The sequence below is a fragment of the Cryptotermes secundus genome, unplaced genomic scaffold (assembly GCF_002891405.2).
Source record: "Cryptotermes secundus unplaced genomic scaffold, Csec_1.0 scaffold1260, whole genome shotgun sequence".
Taxonomy (NCBI): Eukaryota; Metazoa; Arthropoda; class Insecta; order Blattodea; family Kalotermitidae; genus Cryptotermes; species Cryptotermes secundus.
In genome coordinates, this window is record NW_019737409.1 from 93,950 (window position 1) to 117,143 (window position 23,194).

Genomic DNA, 23,194 nt, shown 5'->3' on the forward strand with positions numbered 1-23,194 from the left:
CGGAGCCAAGTGGAGAACCCAGGAGGATTCAACAGTTGAGAGTATAAGCATGAGAATTGAGCCTATCCTAAGCGAATTGTGTAGATTGAGTACTGATTAGGACAGTGGAGTACAGAGTGATTGAAGCCGAAATAACAAGAAGCCTTCATAGTGATTTGAAGTGATAGTTTCTGTGTTGAGATCCGTTGCTAGGAGATGACTAGTGGAAACAGAGAATTCTAGTTCGTGTGCAACGGTGACCTAAAACGTGTATACATAGGCGATAGCGCTGTATTTAAGTGTAATTAAGAGAGATCATAACCAAAGTGCTAATAAATCCAATCATCCGAACTAGAACTCTTCATTCTCATCATGCGTACCAACATACACATGACAGTATATTGAAAGCGGTGAAGATATAAATGTATCTTGTGCATGTAACGAATTTGGTCCTCTCTCAGGCTCTAATTTTTATATCAACTGTTTATCTATTTTTATAAGCGTATTTGCTCGGCAGATTTCATTTATACAGAAGAGAAAGGTGAAGATGATAGTGGAATGCCGTATGCTCATACCTTATAGCTTCGGATATTTGCAAAATTGTGGATAATCGGTCTGGCACTTTTCAGAAAGAATGAGGGTGAGAGAGGACAGACAACTAAGTAGAAAAGTGATCTCAATATCTGCTACTACACCCATAACTCTTAAAGCATATGTGTGGAATTTTATTACGAGGGACCTGAGGAATATACGAGTACATATATTTATTAAAATAGGCACTGTTCATACAACTGTTGTGTTTCTGGACATTATCCATCGTCCTGTTTTTATTTGAAACACGACGTTTCGGGGACTGGATTCTGTCTCCGTCTTCAGGTGGAACCTACTCAGTTGGGGCCAATCGATATAGCTAGTCACTATCTCCGGACACCTGCACCAAACACAAGATAGGGTTATACAAACCAGGCAAAGCACAAATCATCTGAATAATGTGAAAAAGTATATACATTGTAAGACGGTTAGCATAAACCATGGATATGAATCAGTGTAACAGGACGCTAAAATATAACATATAACATCTGAGAAAGTTAAGACAAACATTGGAAATATTTAAAAAAGTACTCCACATATATGAGGCCTAGCACCAGAATACTATCAGAATAGATGTCACTTGAGATATAAATTCTCTGTATGGTACTAACACAAAAAACACCAATTTCCCATTTAGTTTACACTGGACGGAGTTGTACTTGTTTTACGTCTGCTACGATAACAGGGGTCCAGATGGAAGAGACGCCCAAGCTGGGCTGACTGATCTACCATCTGGACTCCCATTATCGCAGTTGAAATAAAAAACTACAACTCCTTCCATTGTAGAGTAAGTGGGAAAATTGTGTTCTTTTTTTTTTGTGTGTTCTACCATACAGAGAATTTATATCTTTAGTGATGACATCTGTTCTGATAGTACCGTGATGTCAGGCCCCATACGTGTAAAGTTTTTTTTTTTTGTGTTTTTAATGTTTGTCTCAACTCTCGCAGATGATTTGTATACCCTCTCTTGTACTAGTGCAAGTGACCGGAGATATGGACTAGCTCTATGCGATAGAATAGCGCCATGAAGTCCATTGAAAAAAACTGACGTTTCGGAGAAACATGTCGCCTCCATAGTCAGTGTTGAAGAGTAAGGAGAGTTTTTCTTGTTACGTGCCTCATGATGGTTTCTTGCTTTGGTTACTCTACAATCCAAAAGATGAAGGAGATATTATTGTCACGTGTATTGTCGCGCTGGCTGTTGCCTAGCAACGAGCTATAAAAATTACTCCTATTGTTGCATGCTCGTTTCGCGGTGTGTTTATCAAGTCGTCTGGCAATGCATTGGCATGTCACATTATGTTCCTCCGAAACATCGGTTGACTTTCAGTGGGCTGCGTGGATCCAAGAAGATACAGATCTTCATAACCACCGCTCTGAGAACTTCAGATCCTACAGATATAATTAACTGATGCGGAAACACTCGTGGCGTTGATATTAGACAGATAAACTTTTATAATATCCTAGGATCAAGCAGAGTGACGCAAGGTAGTATTCTTGACCCGTATTTGAGAGGTGCTCGGCTCGAACGGCGGTCGTGACATCGGCTATCCTGACTGAGGATGTTCGTGGTTTTCCTCAATCGCTCCAGGCACATGCCGGAAAAATACCTAGATTAGACCACTACCGCTTCCTTCCCAATCCTTTCCAATATGACATCCATTTCTCAACCCCCTATTCAATGCTACATGATCTAGAAACTGACAGCGTCGTAAAATAACCACCCCCTCTAAAAAATCTAGGACAAAACCAAAATTTACGTATTTTTATTATGTGTGATCACAATCAGAAATTTAACAGTAGTGTTGCAGAATTTGTGTTTGATCATGCTAGCAGGCTTTTAGAACAAACTTGACTCTAATTGACAAATAGATGCAGGGAGAGGCCTAGTTCTTTCCCACGTACACATCATTATCGAAATATTCTGCGCAACTGCTATTAATGTTCCTCTATGTAACATTTCGTAATATGTACTGCATTTGTTCATTCGTTAGGAGAGTTTAAATGCGTCCCAAATAAAGAATTTTGGAAACCGCCTACCAGTGTCGTCATGTCTGTATGTAACAGTATTCACACTGTCCAATGATTTTTATCGAGTTCGATATGATAGAAAGTGAACCAACGATGTAAGTCAATAATCGCATTTCGATTTTGATTCTCGACTTTCATTCGCTCCCCTGTTTTACGAGAGCATATATATGTATATGGTTGAAGTACAGCTCCACGCTCTGCAGACCCCAATGTAGTGAGTTCTGCCACGAGTATAATGCAATTGTTGCGTTATTGAAATTTCCCTTGACATGGAAAATCGCTGTATAAAACCGCCGATTTCATCAGAATAAACACTGAACCGTTCTTCCCCTTACATCGTATTTCCATGGTACGTCGTGCCCAGTTATCACGTGCTGAGTCGCACTGTATCCAAAATGGCTCCTGTTATGTTAATAATTATCGTTAATTTTTCTTCCATCGCGTTATAGTTAAATTGACATCATTATGAAAACAGATAGATAATACCTCCGTTGCCTTATATCCAAAATAGACCTGTTATGAAAACAATTCACTAATATTGTACTTCCATCGCTTTGTATCCAAAACCGACCCCTTATGAATTTAATATGCTAATACTTCCATCGCGTTATAAACCAAATGGATCCTGCCATGGAAATAATGATTGTCAATACTTCCGTCATGGTATATCCAAAATGCACACCAGTACGAAAACACTGATCTCTGTTATGTATTTGCATATCGTGTATCCAAAATGACCCTCGTTATGAAACACTGACAGCTACTATTTCATCGAAGTGTATTCAAAATGGACGCCGTTATGAAAACACACGCTGTCTAAAATATCTTTGAGGGTACATCCACCACACCGTAAGTAGACAACCACACGGAAGAAAATTCCTGTGCTTTCAACGAAGCCTCCAGTATGATGCTCACGGGGATCGCCTTTCATATGTTGCACAATTTTATACCAACCTCGATGAAATTATTAAAATATTTATGTCTACAAATAATGTTCAGGCTGATGATGACACATCCTCAAAGATGTATTAGATAGAGTGTATTTCCATCGCGTCATATCCAACAATATTCGCTCACACTTTCATTGCATTATATCCAAAACGGTCCCCTTATGAAAACATGGATCGCTCAAACTTCCATTGGCTTTTATCCAAAATGGGCCCATTATGGGAATACGAATCGCTCATACTTACGTGTATATCGCGTTATATCCAAAACGGACCCGTATGGAAAACTGATCGCTCAGACTTCTGTCGCGTTATATCCAAATCGCGTAACAACAGACCTGACTGTACCTAATGGAGGTCAGTGTGGAGCTTCACGCTGCGGACGCGTCGGTGCGAGGCTGGATGCTAAGACGGGGGGGGGGGGGNTGAGAAAATTGTAATGCAAATGAGAGCATATGGAGAAGAATGTCGTACGAAGGAGACCGAAGGAGCTGAGGAGACAGGGGGGTTGGTAACAACCCTCAGTTACACTTTTCGGAATATATTTGGCTGCACATATTTTTCAACGGGCATGCTGATTCCCAATATTTCGTCCAGAACCACAGGGGTGCGATTGTGGCCTCCAAAAAGAGTGTCTCATGGGACTCCACTCATCTTTATGAGAGCGATATAACTCACGTCATGATCATCGTAAACAGACTTCGGTTCAAATCCTGATCATTAACAAACATTCGTTCGTAATTGGCATCGCTACACTCAAGTGTGTCTTGAGCCTGTCATGGTTGCATCTTTCTGACGAATCTGATAAGATATGACCGTAATGCTGTGTATTTTCAACTGAGAAATCATTACGCATTAATTGGTTTCTGCTGCAGCCTGAAAGTACATACGTTCTCGGTGCAAATTGTATAATTCGAGTTAATCCATATCACATGACACCCGCTTCTATAAGAAATTTGTTAAAAAAAAAAGATAAAGTTGTCTCTGTGCTTAATTAAGCAACACGTCATGAAGACGTATGGAAATGTGAAAGTACTGGCATACGCATTCTTAACCTCAGCAGCGGACGGAGATGAGAGGCCAGCTTTAAGCCTTGACCTCTTCACCATATTGGAAAATCTCTCAGTACCCATTGGATAGGAGGTTTAGTGAGCCCTAAAGCCAGTCTTGGCGTAGTGGAGAAGAGAAAAATGTCTCGTTCTTGCCGCAAATCGAATCCCAATTACTGGGTAGTCGAGCCTGTGGTTTTTTTTTATTGCTAGTGGGGTGGGACTAAGTCCCTTGTACTGCGGCCACTTCTGGCCTATTGTACCAGCCGCAGATGATAGGTGAGGGTGATTGTGGAGCAATTGGTGGAATGAAGATTGGCAGGGGAAACCGAAGTACTCGGAGAAAACCTGCCCCAGCGCCACTTTGTCCACCACAAATCCCACTTGACCAGACCCGGGATCGAACCCGGGCTGCCGCGTTGGGAAGCCAGTGACTAACCGCTTGAGCTATGGCGCGGCCTTCAGCCTGTATCATAGTCGTTATACCAACTGAGCTATCCCGGCTCCCAAGTGTTACACGAGTAATAGCACTTCTTATTAACTTTTTCAAATTGAAACTGTAGCGCTTGTAAGCCATCCACAGTCACATAAATCGGTTAAAATTGTAAACATCTGACGAAGACTTAAATTAATATTTTATTAAGAACTTCGAATTGAAATTTGTCTCGTGACAGACCAGTCTCCTCCTGTTCAAGGTGTCTTGGTTTCCTTTTCCATCAGCGTTCGTTGCTCATCTTAGCAAACTAAACTAAAAACCACTGAACTCCGTGGCTTTCAGTCGCAAGCGAACTATACTGACCGAGTGACCGCCGCCTGTCGGCGAAGTTAGTGCCAACTTTTGCGGATAGAGGGTGTCGCGTGGTCAGCGCAACCGATTCCCACGGCCGTTTTCTAGACCCGAACCGCCACTTTACCATTCAAGTAGCTCCTCAATTATCCTCTCGAGGCTGAGTGGACTCCGTTAGAGACCCATTATTTCTCAGAAAATCTTGTAGCGCCGGGAATCGAATCCGGGATCTCTAGATCTGTAGCCAGGGCCTCTGACCACTAGACCACAAAGGCGGTCCATCTTAGCGAACTACTGATGTAAATAAAGGTTAGGTCATAGCCACATGATTGATAAGCCGTTCGCCAAGACACGGAGAGCGTCACTAAATGTCCAAAGGATTCTTTCTTTCAGAATCTATCCAAGCAGGAACAGGCCAGAAAGACTACAGCTTAAGTAAGAAGTTTTGCCTCAAACAAGGAGATCGGAAAATACGTAAAGGGGCTAGTTCTCGCTCGTCGAATATCTGCTAGCCTTATCATGATTCAGTATCGTGCACAATGAACCACATTCATGACCCAGTGAAGGTCAGAAGGCCGTTACAGCGCCACTTCTTTCTTGAGGCAGTTCACATTAAAACTAAACCCGAAAGGTCAGAAGTCCGTTAAAACTTAACTTTTCTCCGAATTGATATCTGTTTGTCGCAAACGTGCGGGCCTTGTAATATGAGTAGAGCTCTATTAGTTCGAGCATGAGGGTGGGTTTAAAGCGGCCTGGGCGTGTAGCTTGTCACTCACCTCCATAGAGTGCTGAAGTTAAGAATATCCACTCCCCCATACGTCTTCGCATTGCAGTGCTTAAACAATTAAGCACAAGGACAACTTTAACTTTATCTTTAAGAGGGTGGATTAGCAGAGAAAACTAACGGTAGGCCATATGTTCACGTGAAGTCACCAGAATGCAGGACCAAAAAATAATACGAGTATAAAGACAGCTAAAAAAATCCTTTGGCAGTGGGAACTGCAGTAACAAATCAAAATTGCGTTCAGGAAGAAAGTAGAAGGAAACTACACCCGTGTGGAGGCGGGATCGAATACCTCCACCGTGTCTCTGCGAGTCGTAGGAGGCGACGAAAAGAGAAGTCTCAAATCTGAGACAGAAAAATATGGTCGTGAGTACCAAGGGACTCGGACCCGGAGAAAGACTGCGCTCGCAAGGGTCAGCAGCAAAGACAGACCCGTCCTCTCGTCAGAGAGGGCGCTCCATAGAAACAAGACCTTAACTGTCAAACAGTAATAAATATCTGGTCATGAGCCCCATATGAGGCTCGGGACCAAGACTTACTGACTGACTGGCCGTCACTGGCAATGTGACTTTGACTAGAAGGAAATTAATGTCTGGGAATACTTGCTACCATTTATATCAACATATTTTGTTTTCCTGTCTTCTAACTTAAAAGATTAAAATAGGGCAAATAACAACTACAGTTTTACCTGTTGTTTTACATAGGAGCGAGATTCTGCCATTCTGAGGTGAAACCATGGACTGAGGCTCTCTGAGGACGGAATGCTGAGGGGAGTAGGTGAGCTTATAAGAGAGAACATTACGGAAGGCCGGGAGGAACGGCATAATGAGAAGCGCCATCATAACATAGTACTGTTCACTATTCACTATGGTTACTAGATCAAGAAAAACGGATGGGCCATGAAACAGGCGACAAGTGTATACATTTTAGCTGGGAAACCTGAGCGAAAGTGTCTACTTGGGAGAACATTTGAATGTATACTGGGAAAGAATCATATTTATGTAAACGAAAATAGCACTATCCAGCATGTATGATTAATTATTAGTTGGGGTGGACAACTTCTATGCATAATTACACTCTCCTTGGCATATCTGTATCAAACACGGCGTCCCTGTGACACGAACCTAGAAAAAAGTGACGCTCATCACGTACAGCATCTGACTTTTATTCTTGGGTCCCTGCCTCGCTGAGCAGAGCAAAGTCATGCAGTGGTGGCCAGCAAACCGCTAAAGATCATCTAAACAAACAAAATACACAATTGCTACTCAACCTCCAGTTCGACTAACGCTTTACCTTCCATGAAACTATGGGCTGGTGTGGGCCGAACCCCTCCTTACCATTGTGAAATTGAATTTTTTGTAGCATATTTTTTGTGATCTCCCCCTGCTGATTTGATTGGCTGGAAGAAGGCAGGGACTTCCACTACCATATTTCGTAGCTTCTGTGCTAACCGCAGTAGCTGCTGGTCCTATGCAGGCGCGTATCAGACGAGGTTCTTCTGTAGGACGTAACAGGGAGCAGGGGAAGGGAACATCACTGGCATTCTTCAACGAGATGGTCCTTCGCCTTGCATTGTAAAGTTGAGATGATGGTGAATTACTTAAAGCGGTCTACTGTGCTGCCCCCGTTGGGTGTAAAAATATGGAACATTAAGTGACCAAGAACGTGGAAACAAGCAGCCGTTGTCTATTTTAAGGTACCATCCCGGCATTGAATTCCTGAACAAGACGGCCTATCTCCCGAATTGAATACATATGTTCATGACCGAATATCAGTCAGTTCTATCTCCTGGGATATAATGCCATGCAGTCTTGTAAAACTTGCTTCTTGTTTCGTGTTGGTTTCTTGCTTGACTTACTTTCGACCCTGAAGATAGAGGCGATATGTTCCTCCGAATCATGAATTGATTTTTACTGGACTATACGGTGTTATGTCCCAGAAGATAGAACGTTTTATATAACGCTGTTAGAACCTCAATTGTTTTACTTTCGCTGAATCGATCTGATCAGCACACCACTGTCTCAACATGAGCCTGTTTGTGTGCTCAAGTGCGACCCCCCACAGTCCCTCTGGGGGGGGGGGGACTTGCCTTAGAACAGATTATAATTAGTTCCCCTCTCTTTTGCAATTCAGCGATCGTAATTAGTCTCCGTCCCTCGTTCGACGGTACATAACCTCACAAGCTGGTGTGACACAGAAACATTAAAAATAATTCCTAAAAGCTGACTTCTTATTGGATTTGAGGTTCTCACGGCGGTAAATGAAAAGCACATGTTTCTGAGTTGTAATACCATGTATTCTCGAACAGAGCCCGACGTTTTGGAAGCATATACCACTTCCATCTTCAGGGTCGAAGACATTTGCATTTGCTGGTTTCTTGCCAGGCTTATCATTCGACACTGAATATGGAGAACATATGTTCCTCTGGAACTTCAGACTCTATACGAACTACACGGCGTTACAACACAGAAGACCGCTCCTTGTCTTTTTTCTGCGAGGTTCTTCGTTCAAATCCCGGACTGACTACACAGTTAGGAGAGTACTGAGGGTTTCCTCGATTCTTCAGGACGAATGGAAGTAGAGTATTTTCAAACAGGTATATGTCTATATGTCAAGGGACTTGAGGTTCTCACGGCCTATGAAAATGAAGATTATGGTCTTCGAGGTTATGACACCGAGCCGTCTCCTGAATGGGTGCCTCCATCTTCAGTGCCTTGAAGATGGAGAACGCAGGTACCTCGGAAACGTTGGTAACCACACACGAATCTACATGGCGTCACAATACAGAATGCTTCTTACAGATTTGACACGGGACTAGAGAACTTGAACGCGCGCGCGCGTGCGCACACACACACACACACATATTTAAGCCCAAAAAGGCACATTCAGGTTTAAGTCTATGATACAGGCTGTAACATACATATCCACATAATAAAACCAAACATAAAATACTGAATCAGCGGGCCTATTAAAAAGGTCTAAAAATAACTCTATCCCTGTGTTTAATTGAGCACCAATCCATGGAGACGTATGGGGGATCTGATGTATAGCTCCAGATATACATAACTTCAGCCCCAACAGATAGAGGTGAGTGGTCAGCTTCACGCCCTGGACGCCACTGTAACTCTTGGGCAGGAAACTGGACGGGTGAAGTATTTCAGACTGGAAATTCACAGAATTTTGTGGGACGCAGCTGTCCTATCAGTATCACATCAAAATTCTGTGTCAGCCCAACAAAGAAATCATTATTTGACTGACTCGCTGCAGATGTATATCTGGACAGTGTTGTTGCTTGAAATAGGTCAAGGTCATTTTCTTCAAAATTCTCGCCTTGCCATGCGTCGGTTCGTTACGTTTCAATGTCTCCGTTTCATTAACTTCGCAGCAGGAAAACAAAAGAGGCAGCATTAATCCCTTCCTTGAAAACTGATCAGTGGGTGAAGCAAGAGTCATGAGAATCGACGCTACGTAACCTTAATAGAGTTCATAGAACCCCTTTGAACAAGTAATATAAAACAATCGGCTGGTTTCTGCTTATCTTTACATATATAATCATTTAATTTTTTGAAATCCTCAGTTGAACTGGATTCATAGAATTAATGTAAAATGAACGTAACGAAAGGAGCTGCCATATTGTGGTCTTCTGGGTTATGGTGCCGTGTAGTTTAGTGGTTGTTCGAAGGAAAATACTGCCTGCATCTCGCTTTTCACTTCCACATCGAATATGGGAGGAACAGCACGTTGTTAACCACCTACAAAGCTACACTGTATCATAATTCAGGAGACCATAACGTCAATCACCGAGCGGACAAGTGCAGCGGTAACGTTCCAGACTCATATTCGCGAGGAGGTGGATTCGAATCTCGGCCGAGACACCGCCTATCTTCGGTCCCTTCCGGCACATTTTGGGATAATATTAGATTAAGCGATGACCGCTGTCTTTCAAATCCTTTCCATTTAATCGATTACCGAACCATTCTGAGCTATATAGTCTAGATACTGATAGCGTTGTAAAAACACTCACACTCCGTACAATATGAACTTTCACCGCTGTGAAAAATTCAAATTTCATACAATAAAATGGCACGTTTGATGTCAACTTCGGCCACCTGTAGGGGTTGCGAGAGGTACGCATAACACTGTGACATGAACTTCTGGAGTTCGAGACAAATATCGCGATCTTAGGTTTTCATCTCAAGAACTTAATGTCATATTAGCTGAAGAATTGAAAGCAATGGGAGTAATGGGGGCATTCACAACTCCAACCTCGCACCATTTTTTCCACGCATATCTATATCNACGTGCACGTCCTCGTGTGAACCGCGTCTGTCAGCTGGCGGGTGGTATTTTTAGCCAGCTACAGACAGAGCGTTCTCGTTATCTCGAAACTTGAGAGCTACGTAAGGCGGAAGGGTTGGTACGTCCGGCGCGGTTCACAACCGAGCGGCAGCCTGTGTTGCGGCCGGCGGTGGCATTTTCGAAAATCAGCTTTAAGCACCAATAAATTCAAATTAAAGGTAATTTCACGAAGTTAACTTTACAATCATACTTTAAATGTATCATGTATTATGCTGGTTTACTATTTTGTTCCGTTTATTGTCATAACTCCGTAACCGTCCAAAATCGAACACATGTTTATATGAACTTTTTTGATCACAAAGACCTAGGAAATCACCTCCTGCAGTTATGCCCTAAAGTCGTGAAACACTCTGTATATACGTGGTGCTATCAGAAAGTTCCCGAAATATGAATTTTGCTCGCGAATGGTTATGAGTACATCGAAATACCGCTAGGTGTCTCCCCACACACCCTTCTTGAATCAGTGTGGCAAGCGGTGTCGAGTTGAGTGGTTGGGTTTATTGCTGGTGAACGTATTTCCATTGTTGTGTTTCCGTGAGTTTGCGGTTTTGCGATGGCTGACCTGAGAGAGCAGCGTCTGTATAAAATTTGTTTTAAACTTTGGAAAACCGCTGCAGAAACGCACCAAATGTTAAAGCAAGCTTTTGGTGACAACATTTTAGGCCAGACACAAACTTACGAGTGGTATAAGCGTTTCAAACATGGCCGAACATCGACTGATGATGACGATCGTTCGAGATGGCCGTCAACTGGCACCACGCCAGAAAATGTCGCGAAAGTTAAAGATCTGATTCTGCAAGATCGTAGACTGACCATCAAAGACCTCTGTAACACCTTGGGACTAAGTTATGGTACATGTCAACGAATTTTGTCAGAGGGACTGAACATGAGGAGGATTGCGGCGAAGTTTGTATCACGACTGCTGCAAAATGAACAGAAGAAGCAGCATCGCTTGGAAGTCTGCAGGGAACTTCAACAACAGCTTCAACACATTTTCTTTCGAAAGTTGTCACTGGTGACGAAAGTTGGGTTTATGACTACGACCCTGAAAGCAAACAGCAATTGTCGCAATGGAAGAGCCCTTCTTCACCTTGGCCAAAAAAAGCTCGACAAGTCAAGAGCAACATTAAGTCCACGCTGAACTGTTTTATTTTTATATTGGAGGGATTGTTCATAAGGAGTTCGTCCCTCCTGGTCAGACAGTCAATAAAGAGTTCTATCGCGATGTTCTAAGGCGTTTGAGGGAGGACATGAGCAGAAAACGTCCAGAGAAGTGGCGCACGAACGACTGGGTACTCCATCTTGACAACGCATGACCACATACGGCTTACACTGTGCAGGAAATTTGGGCTAAAAACAAGATGGCAGTTGTTCCCCACCCACCGTACTCGCCAGACTTAGCTCCATGCGACTTCTTTCTCTTCCCCAAGATGAAAATCAAGTTGAAGGGGCGAAGATTTGATACAGTTGAGGAAATTCAAGCGGAAACGCAGACGGTACTAAACACCCTAACAAAGAAAGGCTTCTAGGATGCATTTGAAAAGTGGCAGAAACGCTGGGATCGGTGTATGCGCTCCCAAGGGGACTACTTTGAAGGTAATGGTGCAGAATAAGATCTAGGTAAGACGTAATAGTTTTTATTAATATATTTTGGGATCTTTTGGATATCATCACACACACACACACACACACATATATATATATATATACAGGGTGTCCCAGGAGGAATGGACCAAACTTCGGGAGGGTGTTCCTTATGTTAAAGTATGCCGATATAACCCAAAACACCTATGTCCAAAGTTGAACGGTTACGGAGATAATGGCCAGAGAAGTGTCAAACTTTGACCGGTGTTACACACTTGTTGATTACAAAATACATATTAAAACTGGCAGGAATATGTGGATTCTGTAATGTTAATAATGTACGTAACATCAAACTAACTTGTGAGTGACGGAAAGCCATAAAATTGAAGTACGAAATACTCGCTCGCCATGTCATAATTGTCCTTAGGTTTCCAAGCACTATACATGACACATGACTGGCGAGCGATGACGTAATATGGCTGCGCTATAACCCGACCACATAACTGTAAACGTACATTCACAGGAAATCTCTTTTGGAATTTCGTTTCCATTATCTCATGTGGATTATTATGGAACCACGTATGCACATTTCGTAAATTATTTACACCATCCAGGGTAAAAGACGCCTCATCACTGAATAAAATGACGCTTAACAGTTCGGGATGAACTTTTTATCCAGTGGCACAAATCCATACGCTGTGCATGGTCGCCTGGTTCCAGATGTTGTACCATTTGATCATGGTAAGAATAACTCTTCATGATGTAAAGTTTGCCACACCTGAATACGTGATACGCCGATGCGAGAGGCGATTCTACGAGTGATAGACGCGGACTTCACTGAACAATATCAAGAATGTGCTCTCGTGTGTCTATCATTCGTACATCCTGCCTTTCAGAGTGCACAGAAACACTTGCAAGAGAACCAGTATCACGCAATGTCTGGTGAATTCGCGTAAATACACTTCGAGATGGAATCCTTCGATCGGGAAAACGCCTTTGGTATTCTTCAACAGCAGCACGTGCATTGCGACCGCAAAATCCACACACAAAATGCATATCACAATATTCCACGTGTGAAAACACAAAAGGCATTTCAGCAACTCATCACACAACTAATTTACCACCCATTCACGACCCCGCCGCAACGTAATCTGTAGGCTCTCTTAGGTTGCGCATGAGATCACGGCTAGTGTGACATCACCACACTCAAGTACAAACAGATAACAGTCACAGCTGACTGTCCACCGTGCGTGGACCTGCAAGAAGACCACACTTTTCTCGGGCCATTATCTCCGTAACCGTTCAACTTTGGACATAGGTGTTTTGGGTTATATGGGCATACTTTAACATAAGGAACACCCTCCCGAAGTTTGGTCCATTCCTCCTGGGACACTCTGTATATGCGGTATCCTCGCTCCTCGTCCTACAAAGGACGAGTTCCTAGAAAATCATGCGTTAAATTAATGGTTTCCCTTTAATGAATGTAAAGCAATAGCTATACTGAGGTATCTGTATCATATAAGCAGACAAACAGCGAAGATATGCATATAGATCTTTGTGTATATTGTATTTATTAGTGTAATGAACAAAACCATTGCAACAAATATTTGTCGAACAGATTGTTTCAAGCCGTAACCTTTCTAACCTCACTCAGGGTAGCCGATGTTCGCGCTATCCTGACTGCGGTTTCTCGAGGTTTTTCTCAGCTCCTCCAGGAAAATGCAATAACAGTACCTCAAATTAGGCTACGGTCGCTTTGTTGCATATCATTTCCAATTTATTATTTATGAAATCAACTTATTATTAGAAGCTATGCAGTCTGAGCATCGTTAAATAAATAACGCACAAAGACAGATCCAACAAACATTCAGTCTAAATAAAAAAAACAAGAAACATATGAAACAAAAAAGAAAACGAAGTGGTCGTATTGGACACGGATGGTCGGTGAGTCATCCTCTGAGACGAGCAGAAGCTTACAGCCGATGTTACGAGTTCAGGCTTGGTTTCTTTTCGACGTAGCGACAATGACTTAGATCTATGTGTACCGAAAACCATATATTACTTTTCTAAAGGCGCTAACGTGATAATTCGTAACAGAAGAATGTGAAACAAGAAGTTAATGCATATTCCAGTGCTACGTGTGGTGTTAGACCGCCATTAGACATAACACCTCCATGCAGCTATGTGAGATGTTATGCTTCTGGTGATAGGACAAGACTAGACCTGTGAATGGCGTCAAGAGATAAGTGAGGGTTAGATTTCCCTAATAATCTTGCCACCATCCGTCCGTTCCTGTCTGTCATTGCAATAAGAAGCTTAGCGGTGAAAACATCTCTTGGGAGCATAAGTGCTCTATGTGAAGGTTACACAACAGGGTATCAGCTGTAAAGTTGGAGCACAGATCGCTGTCTCCTAAGATGTGACTCAGACTAGTCTGGGAGATGTTTATTGACATTTCGGAGGAACGTGCTGTCACCCTGAAGATGGAGACAGTACCCTGCTCAAAAACGTTGATACATATATACCAGGGTGTTCGAAGATACATCCCAGAAGACAGCCATGTTCACACCCACCTCCATGAGGTCTGCAGATCTCATAAACTTTTGAGTGTAGGTAAAAGGTAAGGTAAAGTTGTTCCTGTGCTTAATTAATTATCTACCACCCCATGAAGACATATAGGGGGAGTGGAGGTAAAGCTGCACCATTCTCGGCCTCGGCACTGGATGGAGGTGAGCTGTCAGTTTCACGATCCAACCGCTTTACTGCCATGAAAAGAGTCCTCGTTACCCATTGGACAGGCGGCTGGGATGTGCCGCGGACCCGGTCTGGACGCTGCGCAGAAGTGAAAATCTGTTGCTTCTTCCGGGAATCGAACCTCTGCCGTCCAGCCCGTAGCAGGTCACTACACCGACTGAATTATTCTGGCTAAAGTAGGAGTGAAAACCACTTGATTTTGCTCCGCATTCCTGTCAAAGATAGAGGCTCCATATTGATCGACTGAAGGGGTGTAATATATATATATATATATATATATNTACCGGTAGCGTTTTCTTTTCCTCAGTAACTCCAAGCAAATGTCGGGTTAATACCTCGACTAGTGAACGACCGCTTCTTTCTAAATCCTTTCCAATTCATTATTTACCAACCATTCTACCAATCGATACTGTACAGTCCGAGACACTGACAGCGTAGCAAAATAAATCACAAAAATGAGGTTAGCATTTGAACATTTTTGGCAGATATTCAGTTCGAATTTCGTACCTGTGTCTGGCGACAAACTCTGAGTATCCCCGCGTGTTACCTTAACATTTCCGAGGGAAATTTTCGGTTAATATTTGAAAATAAGCTGAACCGCTTCTTTACATCTCTCCCGATTTGCAGTCCATAAACATCCTACCAATTATCATTTGATATCATATAAGCTGTTCCGTCGCCACGGTATCATTAAGTAGAAAAATAAATAAGTAAATCTGAGAAGTTGACATATTAATGTAATCACATTTTGAAAATAGTACTATATTTGTAAGCGGTCTTATTATATAAATTACATTTATTTAAATTATCAATTGAGTTCTGTGGACTGGATTCATCTGGCTCAGGATAGGCGATAATGATGGGTTTCTTTGAACACGGTAATACACCTCCCGATAATTTATTAGCCACATGAGTGTCTACTGGCTCCTCAGGGACTTTACTCCATGTAGCCAATTTGGAATGTTCAACCCGGATAACCCCCTCCCACCGGATCCTGTGGGATGTGACACCCACATCTACAAACCTGAACGTGATATGACGTTTACGGAAGCTGGTGTACAGGGTACCTCTGTCCTGTCCGGAAGATAGATCCAGACAGTCACAATCCTGCTGTTGAGAGCAACAGCCATGAAGTCGACACCAGCTACTTACAGTATAGCGATTCAGAACCTGGTGTGTGAGAGCTACATTTCAATTAGAATCAGTTTTTGTGTAACTCCTGTTGAAAATGAAACGGAAATTCTCATTTGGTTTATACATTACATAGTTCACAATTGGCCATAATTTCTTCATTGTTTCCGTACACTGTCTCCTAGCCCGTGATCATTTTGCTCATCCCTCGTGTAATTTGGTAGGCGAGTACCTATGCCAATCGTTATAGGCCAGAACCTTTTCCAACTGTGACAGGACAGAGCCTGTCCCGACTGTTATGGATAAACAAGTTCAGTGTTCTGCCCTTGTTGAATAATTCACCAACAACGTTTTTAGTTTTCGTCACAAAGCGAAAACGTAGTCTAAATCTCGAAATTAAAAACGCGAACTTTCACGGATTCAACGCAGCTTTAAACGAGACCAGTTATTCCAGAACTGTGTCCAGCGAGTTCCCACGCGGATAGGTTTCTCGAATGGCAGCTTTTATTATAAATCTAATTTAGTGTATATCCGAGAGGGCGGTCCGAAGTAGGAACGTTAAGACAATAATTTTGAATACTTTCAGAGTGTTTCTTTTTTCTTTCTTTTTTTTTTGGGTGGGTGAATGATAGAACAGACTGTGAGGTAGAGAATGTTTATTTGTAAGATTTGAGGCTTTCACGGCGGTGACCATAAAGAAAGCAGTCTTTTGGGATTTGGCACCGTGTATATGTGGTGTTAACCGACGTTTCGGAGGAACGTATCGCCTCCATCTTCAGGGTAGAAGAAAATATATAAGAAATCTGCAAGCGAAGAGACCGTGAGAACCGGTAAAAGCAGACTGTTCCTCTGAAACGTCGGTTAACACCACATATACACGGTGCCAAATCCCAGAAGACTGCTTTCTTCATTGTTTATTTGGTTTGCATTATTACCGAGCTCTATATTTGAAGTTCTTTCTTATGATTTTATACTAGAGCAACGATTCACTGAACTTTCTTTCACTAGTTTGTATGAAAATCTGATTCAAAAGTACTAAAGGAAACAAATATGAACTTTCTTTCACTAGTTTGTATGAAAATCTGATTCAAAAGTACTAAAGGAAACAAATATCGAGTGTATAATCTTTGGCACAGTAGGTCTATACGAAGTTACAATTTGAAGTTCTACTGACACAAAATCAAGACTACAGAATATTTGATGCTCTATGTACTATAATAATTCAGATTTCTAGCATTGCTCCCAACATTCGTGGAATATGTGTTATGAAAACCAGAAACATTCTCATTAACAGGAGAAAATGGGTGTTAGATCAGTTTCCTTCATCTGTCTCTCTTGTTTGATGTAAAAACATCCCCTGTTTCATTAGATAATAATGTGATCACCCTTAATTTTTTCTTTGGGGTTGCATTGCTAATTTTTAGGCAAAAACGGTTCTGTGGAGAAAAATAATTTTGGAAAGCACTACCATAAACGCCTGTATTTATGAAAGTCAGATAGCATCTGAGGTCTACTGCACACATGGTGAAAGGATACGAAGGGGAACTTCTCTTTTGATAACAACAGTAGACAGCACTTTAACATTCTCTTTGTTTATGAATGACATCAACACAATTTAGAGAAGTGAACAATATAAACCATTGTTTTTGCATTAACTTATCTTATAATGCAAAGAACCAAGCACACAAGGGAACCTTTAAATACTGAACTCAAAATTAAATCGCAGTTCCCTCCATTTCTATAAATGGAACAAATATTTGGCTCTTTATCAGCAACAAGTTTAGTATTGAACTCCTCAATCTTTGTTTCATTGTAAACATCACATATCTACAGTAACAGGGCAACTAAATAAGTAAGAAAACTAATTTATTTGGTTGCTGAACTTGCTTGCTTGGTGCAATATTGCCACAAAAATAATTGCTCTTCTTTCAGCTAGAAATTAATCAGAACCTAATGCTAGTTGGCCAATACCTGAATTTATTTATACTGAAAAAAGTCACAGTGCTAAGTCTATTTATTTTTTAGTTGCTACCATGTTATTTGAAATGTGCAATGTGTAAGAACATATTAAGGCCATTACTTCAGACTGTTGTCCACTTTTCTTTTTTCTTCATGCTTAAGCAATTTCCTGCTTCTGCTGGCCTTAAAGTCATCTTTACAGTACCATAATCTTCCTCTCTTACTCTTTGATCTGTAGATTTATAATCCCTTGTTGCCTTTGGTTGTCCACACATTTACATGAATCTACCATATTTTTCTGTGCACAATCTGAATTACAATCCACATTGCGTTTCCTATGCATGCTGGTACTATTTTATGGAAAATTACTGTTATCTAGGAAGTAACACTATCTAGTCTGGTAGAAGTTAAACGAAATTCCTGAGAATATACTGCCTGCATCTGCAAAGTCAAACAAGTGAAGTAAGCAGCCAACAAGAAACAGGAGAAGGCAACGTTTGCTTGGTTTACACTTTGACCTTGATGATGGAGGCTGTATATTCTTCTAAAACGTCAGTGAACTTTTAGACAACTGCATAACTTCCCAGAAGACGGTATTCTTCACACTGACTGCTGTGAGAACCAGAAATCCAACACAATAATTTTCTTGTCAGTGTACTTGCAGTTGAGGCTCGGCAACTTCTCTGCTTTATTGTTCTTTTTGTATTCTCTTCTGCCCCATGCATCAAGGCCTATTTTACTACTGGTGAGCAACCTTCTAGTTTTTGTAACTTCAAATATGTACTCATGGACATCATTTTAACAAAATATCTACAAATTATTCAAAGAAATGTCTGTTGTCTGCCATTTTTGAGTAATATGTAATTAATTCATATCTCTTAATAAGAACCCTCATTACCATTTTTTTTTTAAATCCATTCATCCATAGCAAAGTGATGGGTGCAATGAGGCAATGAAGCATGTTTGTGAACTGTGTCTAAATTGATGTCAATGCTGCTGTTGAGTGTATGTGTATCTTAAATTGTATGTAGACCTATCCATGGAACAGTTTACAGTAGAAATGAGGACATGAAACTGTAGGAGGAATCTTGTCTAATACTTGAAGCTGCTTCATGTAACTTACTAAAAGTAGCCAGTTTTTTGTAACTGAGTTGTTAAAAATTTCCTCACTCCTACTCTATGCAAGCCTCCACATTAGACTGAAATGAGAATGAGCAAAATCAGCAAAAATGTACACCATGTGTCTTGATGAAGTAAGTTGCAGCTGTGACTTACACTGATGTCATCTTAGCCATTTCGTGTCTTACTGTGAATGTTTATTCATCATGCCATTTGTTTGTTATTATTAAACATATTAGGATAGTGTTTCAAAATTAATATGCAGTAATAGAGAACAGATAAGTTTGCATTTGCAAAACACTTCCTCAAACATCATTTTGTATAATATTTTTATGCTTGACCAGTGTTACTATGGCAAGTATATATATAATATATATATAAACAAAAGTCTTTATGTCTCAGCTTAGAATGGTAATAAGTAACTGCAAGAATAGGTGGAAATTTCTAATGGCAGAAAGGTTCACAGTGGGCATCTTCAGCTTTCCATAAAATGGTAACATGTAACTACGAGAACAGACAGAAATGCCAAGTGATTGCGAAGGTTTACAGTGGGGCATTTTACTTTCTATAAAATGGTAATATGTTAACTGTGATCACTGATGGAAACGTATAATGACTGAAAGGTTTAGTGCAGGCGTTTTTGCCTTTCCATTAAATGGTTATAAGTAACTATGAAGATAAGCGGCCTCCGTAGTCTAGGGGTAACGTTCCCACCTCATGACTCAAGGTACGTGGGTTCAAACCCGGCGGAGGTCGTGGAATTTTTAAGGGCGGAAAATTTCAGGGAATAAGTCCACCAGGAGGGACTTTAAGCCGTGTGTCCCATGTCGTAGATTACGGCACATAAAAGAACCTCATGTCTCTAGGAGACCTCTGAGCAAAATTAGGTAAAAAGTTTCCCACCCAAGTAGTCTCCAGTGCCTCTGGTGGATGGGGGAAGCATCAAGGTACCGAGGGCCGACCTCGTTGGCTCAACGGGGGCTGATGGCATGCACCGTTACCAGTAGGGTATGGCGACAGTAGAAATTAAAGGGGGATGCACAATGGACCAATAACTGGTCTAAGTGCATGGGGAAAACCACCCCCTCTCATAATACGAATACGAACTATGAAGATAAAGAGCAATAGCTAATGATTGAAAGCATCATAGTTCGGTATTCTTGACTTTCCATAAAATGTTAATATGTAATTGTGAGAACAGATGAAATATCTAGTGGCTTCAAGGAAAGAGTGAGAGTCTTTGGCTTTTCATAAAATAGTAGCATGTAACTGTGAGAAGAAAGGAAAATATCTGATTATTGCAAGGTTCATAGTGGGCATTTGAGATTGATGAAATCCAAAGCCAGAAAACACTAGAACGATATTCTGGTGTATTCTGAGCACTGCCCTTGTTTATGCACCTCCATGCCCTTGGAGATGATAGTACACATACATCATGAATCCATGGTATTATACCAGACTTTAGTTTGGAAAAACTCTGATTCAAGTTACACAAGCAATAGGAGATGATACAATAGAACTAACGATATTGTATAAGCCAGTTTCACAGCACTCATCTCAAAGTTGTTAAGATGTAAAGTACAAGAAAATGGATGATAAACTGAAAAGGAATTATTGTTCTTTTTTGCCTACATCTTCAGGGGGTTCTCTTCCAGTTCATTTTTCTCTAGAGAGGAAAAATTACAATAAATGAGACAATTTTATTGCTTTCTGGTTTAGAAAAACAAATAATAAGTGACAATTACAGTCTTCTGGGATGTGACATGATGTAGTTTGTGAGATAGGTTCCTTTAAAATGTAAGTACCTATCTACCTATGAGGAGCATTCTGTATATAATGCCTCCTATTGTTTTTAATGAAAACTACAACAGATACAGAAAGCATAATAATGCAGTTAAATAGAGCAACATTTCAGCTACTTACAATTATTTTTCCACAAAATCACCACCATTTGTTATGCACTTTTGCCACCGATGAACAAGAGCCTGTATGCCTCGCCCGTAAAAGTCTGCCCCAGCAGAGGCTAGCCACTTTCTTACAGCTGCAATGACAGCATCGTTCTCTGGAAAATGTTGCCCATGTAGTCCATCTTTCATAGGCCCAAAAACATGGAAGTCTGAAGGTGCTAAATCGGGGCCATAAGGTGGATGCAGTAGGACAGTCCAGCCAAACTGGTATGGGGTCTAGCATTATCATGTTGCAAGCAAAAGGTTGTCTGCTTCGCTGGCCTGACTCAGGAAATGCAAACTTTCAGCTTAGTCAGCATCGTCTTGTAGCGTTCAGATTTGACAGTCCCACCAGGCTCCAGGAAATCCAACAAAATCACACCCCGCCTATCCCAAGAGACCATGCACATCACTTTCCCTGCTGATGGCTGTGTGTTGAACTTCTTTTTGCTTGAGGAATCCAGATGTCGCCATGCCATTGACTGTCTTTTGAATTCCGGCTCATAGTGGTGACACCACGCCTCATCTCCAGTGATGATGCTGTCCAGAAACTTGTCACCTTCAGCCTCAAACTGGTGCAACAGGTCCTGACAGACTTCCATTCGATGAGTTTTGTGGTCCTGTGTAAGCATCCGCAAGACACATCTGGAACAAACTTTGCGATAATCCAGCTTCCCCAACATCGTTTCCAATGCATTACAGCCGATATTAAAACGTGCACACAGTTCCCTGGACGAGGCACTGTTCATTGTGAGGAGTGGCAGCTGAGCAGAGACGTCCAGGGTGTGGTTTGTTGCGCACTTCACTTTTGCCACTGTTCAAACGCACTACCCACTGCCTCACTGTGCTGACATCCACTGTATCATCTCCATACACCTTTAGCAAGCGTCGATGGATGTCAATGGGTGCAATTTATTCGGCAGTGAGAAATTCAATAACACATCTCTGTTTCATACGCACTTCTATGTCAGACATCATTCTGGTAGACTGCTCTACTGTCACTATCTGTTGCACGACAACCAAACTAACAGTATACTGGCAGGAAGGTTCAACCTTTACTATAACACCACCAACATCCAGCTTAGACATTACATATTAACACAAAAAAAAATATACGGAACGCCCTTCGTACTAGACTACACACCCTCACAGACCAGAAGGCAGTATTTTCATAGTCCTCACCATGAGAGCCTTAAACCTGACAAATCATTAATAAATGAAACATGGATGCCAGCTGGGGAAGGCAAAATAGGCATCTGCTCCCCTCCCCCAGTGTATTTTTGGAAGAAATCAAAAGAAAGGAATATACTAAATTTATTAATAACAAACATTATGAGGACTTAAAATTTTTCTTTCCTGAGTACTGTAGTACTGTAGGTCAATAGGTCGAACATAAATTAGTAAGCACATTTTTGCCCCCCCCCTCAAAAAAAAATAAATTCTGGTAGGGCTCATGCACTGATGTTTGGTTAAATGAAACAAAATATTATTTTGAACTTGCAAGATTTTTCAACTGCCTTGAGCTGTAATGCTAAATTATGTATAAATATATTAAATTTCTTATTTCTCTTAACTCAGACTACATAGTTTGAACAGGTATTTACATATTTAGTGCCTTATTTATTTCTTTATTATGTATATGTTACTGATCCCACTTCTGACACCAATGTAACGTGTTTTCGTTACTGAAGACGCCGTAGAGATGGTTAATTGGTTTATTTAACAATCTACAAATAACGGCTACAATTACTTATCACAGTTGCGGGGTTTCACACTTTATAACCCTAAGCGCATTAATCTGTCGACACTGTTGCGGGGTTTCACGACTTATAACCCTATGCGCAAATCAGTTCACTCTGTCTTCAGTAGTCTACACGTTTACCGTAGGGGAGCTTTGTATCACTGTATCACACGCTCCCAATTACACAATCGCACACACGTCCGGATCTTCTTACCGCGACGGCTGCTATACTCCAACTTGTAGTCGGCTGGCTGTTACTTTATAACTCGGAATGTCTTCGGCGGTAGCCACACTGGAACTCGAACTCGAACTGATCGATACGCACTGTGCATCCACTTATATAGCTGCAGTGCTTGCCTGTGGCGTAATGAGTGCCACGTCACAGTAGGACGTTGATTACGGTTACGTTAGCGTTGCGCGTTACGTCACCGCG

At 41.5% G+C, this 23,194-nt stretch overlaps 1 protein-coding gene across 3 annotated transcripts in view; it reads left to right on the forward strand.

Moving 5' to 3' along the window:
• The window catches only part of LOC111870413 (LHFPL tetraspan subfamily member 2 protein), a 48,063-nt gene that overhangs the window by 10,831 nt on the left and 14,038 nt on the right, over positions 1-23,194 (forward strand). Inside the window, exon 2 of one of the 3 annotated variants that reach the window (XM_023862691.2) lies at positions 6,873-6,945. The exons of 1 other annotated variant lie outside the window; for it this stretch is intronic. In XM_023862691.2, coding sequence (XP_023718459.1) covers positions 6,930-6,945 — 16 coding nt within the window. In that variant the 5' untranslated portion in view covers positions 6,873-6,929. Of the gene's footprint in view, positions 1-6,872; positions 6,946-14,093; positions 14,732-23,194 lie in introns of those variants that run through there. One more of the 3 variants, XM_023862693.2, reaches the window with a different exon arrangement.